The sequence below is a fragment of the Camelina sativa genome, chromosome 9 (assembly GCF_000633955.1).
Source record: "Camelina sativa cultivar DH55 chromosome 9, Cs, whole genome shotgun sequence".
In the NCBI taxonomy this organism is placed as follows: domain Eukaryota; kingdom Viridiplantae; phylum Streptophyta; class Magnoliopsida; order Brassicales; family Brassicaceae; genus Camelina; species Camelina sativa.
In genome coordinates, this window is record NC_025693.1 from 35259062 (window position 1) to 35260220 (window position 1159).

General features: G+C 35.6%; 1 protein-coding gene across 3 annotated transcripts in view; it reads right to left on the reverse strand.

Annotated features, from left to right (window-relative positions):
• LOC104714217 (nuclear-pore anchor-like) overlaps positions 1-1159 on the reverse strand; it is a 17031-nt gene that overhangs the window by 6525 nt on the left and 9347 nt on the right. For 2 of the 3 annotated variants that reach the window (XM_010431506.1, XM_010431504.1), the window contains exons 33-36: positions 732-848; positions 536-628; positions 168-326; positions 21-74 (exon numbers count right to left, since the gene is read on the reverse strand). In XM_010431506.1, the coding sequence (XP_010429808.1) occupies positions 21-74; positions 168-326; positions 536-628; positions 732-848 (423 nt within the window). The remainder of the gene's footprint in view (positions 1-20; positions 75-167; positions 327-535; positions 629-731; positions 849-1159) is intronic. The other variant, XM_010431505.1, reaches the window with a different exon arrangement.

Genomic DNA, 1159 nt, shown 5'->3' on the forward strand with positions numbered 1-1159 from the left:
GATTGGAGACATCAACTCACTTGCGATTGCAACCGTAGTTTCTCCTGTCTCATTAGTGAGATCTCAGTTTCAGCCTGTCATATAAGATGCACATGACTTAGATAATCCCACCGTATAGAGAAGGGGCAGAAAGAAAGAAAAAGTAATCCTACAAAGAATTCTCTTACTATTTCTTTGGTTCTGCGTAGATAGTTAACTACACTTTGCAAACCCGAATCTTCAGGTTGATCTGTGTCAGTGCTCCCAGATAATATTTTTCCAGAACGACTGTCCTTCTCAGCGGAGTTGAGATGCTTAGCCTCAAGTCTACTATGAAGTAATTTGTTCTGATGTATAGAGAAATTAAGAAAAGTGAGTACTTGTAGCAGAACCACATGCAAAAGTAAGCATTGTTGAGCATAAACAAATTGGAAAAACTATCCTTAACACATTAAATAATGTCAAACAGATAATCAACGAGAGGTGCTTTTTTCAGGCATAGAAAAAAATAAGGTTGGTCAAAATATAATTGTAAGAGATCGGGAGCAGACGCCACCTGTTCATTGAGTTCATGATACTTTTTCTCAGCCAGATTCTTTTGCTGCTCTAGCATCAATTTCTGTTCACTCCACTTGGAGTTAAGTTCAGACTGATAAATACCAAGAAATTGAATCGACGTGTCACAAATCAGCTATTATTATAGAAATATTCAAAATCACAATTTTAATGAAGTTTTGTAAGGTAGAAGTTACAATTTCAATTCCCCGTGCATCAGCTAGTTTACGAAGTTCAGATGCCTCCTCTTGAAGGGCTGCTAAAGCTTGTGATGTTTTTGTAAGCTCCTGAATAGTTTCAGACTGCAGAATAACCTGTACTCCAAAAAGAAGTAGGAAACAAAAAGAGAGATCGTTGTAATATTATGAATAGAAAGAAAGAACAGAATCAGTTGATGGCAGTAAGACCTTATGTTATGACGAAACTAACTAACAACCATTTCATGTAATGTAAAACTCAATTCAGAAAATATCTGATGACAAAGGTGCAGTAAAATAGAGAATCCAGAAGACCACCGTTTCATGAAATTGAAAAACAGGATAAATAATAAAATCTGGTCAGTATCTAGATAGGATGAATAATAAAATCTAGTCAGTTTCTAAAACCATCCAATAAAAACCAACGC